The following is a 2343-nucleotide window of genomic DNA, read 5'->3' on the forward strand; positions in this document are numbered from 1 at the left end:
TTAATTATTTATTTATTTATTTATTTGGAGAGGTTTTTTGCTATAGGGTGCGTGTGCTCGCCAGAAAGACAGAGAGATAGAAAGCGAAAAATTACCCCCGCCCCAGGGGAGGAATGGCCATGCCACAATCCCTTCTCCTCCATTCTCCTCTCGGGATCTTGGGCATGCACGCACATGTGCCCAGTATAAGTTGAAACCACTGGGTCCGGGACTTGAACCATGGTTGGCTACATGGGAGTTCAGTGACATGGCCGTTACGCTAACTGCTGGTCCCACAGGGAGTAGGACTTTTTGACTCCAGTGATTTGACTCTTCCTTTTTTTTAATGGAAGAGACATTTCAACGCAGTATGGTGTAATGATTAAAATAGCATACTCTGGAATCTAGTTACAGCCAGGTCCCACCACGGACTAACTATGTGATACTCGCTAACGAGTTTTTGAAAAGTATACATTTGGAGAGCCGACAGGTGGTGTGGTGGTTAAGGGCAGTGGACTCCCACATGGCCAAAACAGTTCGAGTCCTGGACCAGGCGGCTTGCTTTCTCTCTCTCTCTCTCACTAGACCTCTCTCTGGTCAAGTTAAAATAAATAGATTTAAAAATGTTAAATAAAAATAATTTTTTTTTAAAAGTACACATTTCGGTTGATCAAAACCTAATAACAGTTATCCTGTGATTGCTAGCATTCCTTTGGTATTGCTTATTTGCTGTGGCAAATATTATTTTGAAATAATTGTAGAAATACAGAAAAACTGCAAAAGTGGCTCAATGATTCATATCCACCCTCCACCCAGCTCCTTCTGATGGTAACATAATACAGCATTAGTATATTTATCAAAATGAGAAAACACGTATTTGTATACTACGCTTAACAATCTTCTTATCTTGACTCAATTTAAAAGTAAATCTTTTTCTCCCAGAATTTTTTCAGCAGTTAATTGAATATACAGAAGAATACCGACACATGCCACTACTAAAACTTTGGCTTGGACCAGTGCCCATGGTGGCCCTTTATAATGCAGAAAATGTGGAGGTGAGCACGTGATAAATAGGATTACCATTTTGCTGTGTATTTGCTAGTGTGAGAATCCCATCAGGACAAATATAATAAATGTGTCCTTATCTTTCAGTTAATTCAGTACAAAGAGCATTCTGTTAAATATTTCAGGCTACGTAGATGGCATTTCGGGCTTTGTAGATATAGTCTAAATTCTGGGGAGACTGGCGCCCTCCAAATATCTGTGCACAGTTGCTATCGGGTTCCTATAGATTTGTTCTCCTGTTTTATTGTGGAAAGTCTGCAGCAAGAGTTTTGTAGGACTGTTATTAAATGATGGCACAAGGTGAGCACATCTTATCTGCCAGACACTATTTTCAGATTCCAGAAATATAGGACTAGTGAAATATGGGTATTTCCCTCTCAAAGTACTAAATGAGAAATTTATTATTCCAAATTGAGAAGACACTGGTGACCCTTTAGTCACAGGGTTGGCATCGTTGATCTGGGCTGTCAACGTGAGTCCTCAGATTGTATTCCTTCATTTATTGTGGCACTGGGGAAATTATCTTGTGGTCTGATGAGAAAATGATTTGGGTCAGGAAGTATTGTAGAAATGGGAAATGGAGATTCTCTTCATGGAACACAACTAAAACCAGAATTTCCTAGAAAACGGAGCTGCCACATGACTTTCTCTTGTACCACACTGCAGTATCCCAGTTCAGGGATGAGGGTCGTGGGACAAGACAGAATTTTAGCACTGGTGACCCAGTGGAAGTGGGATCTGTCTGAAGTCAGAAACTCAAGCAAGAAGCCCGGGAAGCAACTCTGACTCGGTGATCCATCACTCTCATGGCTTCCCATGTTCCCTGAATACTGGAGACAAATCATTAGGTATCTCTGGTCAAGCCTTTGTCCTGAGCTTCATAGCTGCTTTTAGGCCAAGGCAACTTGAATGCCTCAAAAGTCTTCATATATCCCTGGGGTCCAGCAGATGGCATAATGGTTATGTTGCTGGGCTCTCACACAGCAGATAACTGTTCGAGTTTCAGACCTGGTGACTTGAAACTCACAATGGGCACGTGTGCGTGAGTGCCCAAAATCCTGAGAGGAGAATGGAGGAGAAGGGATTGCGCTTGGCCTTCCTCCCCTCCCCCAAGGGGTGATTTCTCACTTTCTCTCTCTCTCTCTCTCTCACTCTCTCTCTGTCTCTGTGTTTCCAGCAAGCACACATGCCCTAGAGCAAAAACTTCTCTTCCAAGAAAATAGTCTACATCCCTGAAAACTAACTGGTCACTGCCATCTCTCCAGATGTGATCAGCCTCCAGTTTCATCTGCCACTCTT

At 42.4% G+C, this 2343-nt stretch overlaps 1 protein-coding gene across 2 annotated transcripts in view; it reads left to right on the plus strand.

Moving 5' to 3' along the window:
- Positions 1-2343, plus strand: part of CYP4V2 (cytochrome P450 family 4 subfamily V member 2) — a 26159-nt gene that overhangs the window by 3841 nt on the left and 19975 nt on the right. For both annotated transcript variants that reach the window (XM_006160466.3, XM_027776583.1), the window contains exon 2: positions 922-1034. In XM_006160466.3, coding sequence (XP_006160528.1) covers positions 922-1034 — 113 coding nt within the window. The remainder of the gene's footprint in view (positions 1-921; positions 1035-2343) is intronic.

Source organism: Tupaia chinensis, unplaced genomic scaffold (assembly GCF_000334495.1).
Source record: "Tupaia chinensis unplaced genomic scaffold, TupChi_1.0 Scaffold000685_1, whole genome shotgun sequence".
NCBI lineage: Eukaryota > Metazoa > Chordata > Mammalia > Scandentia > Tupaiidae > Tupaia > Tupaia belangeri.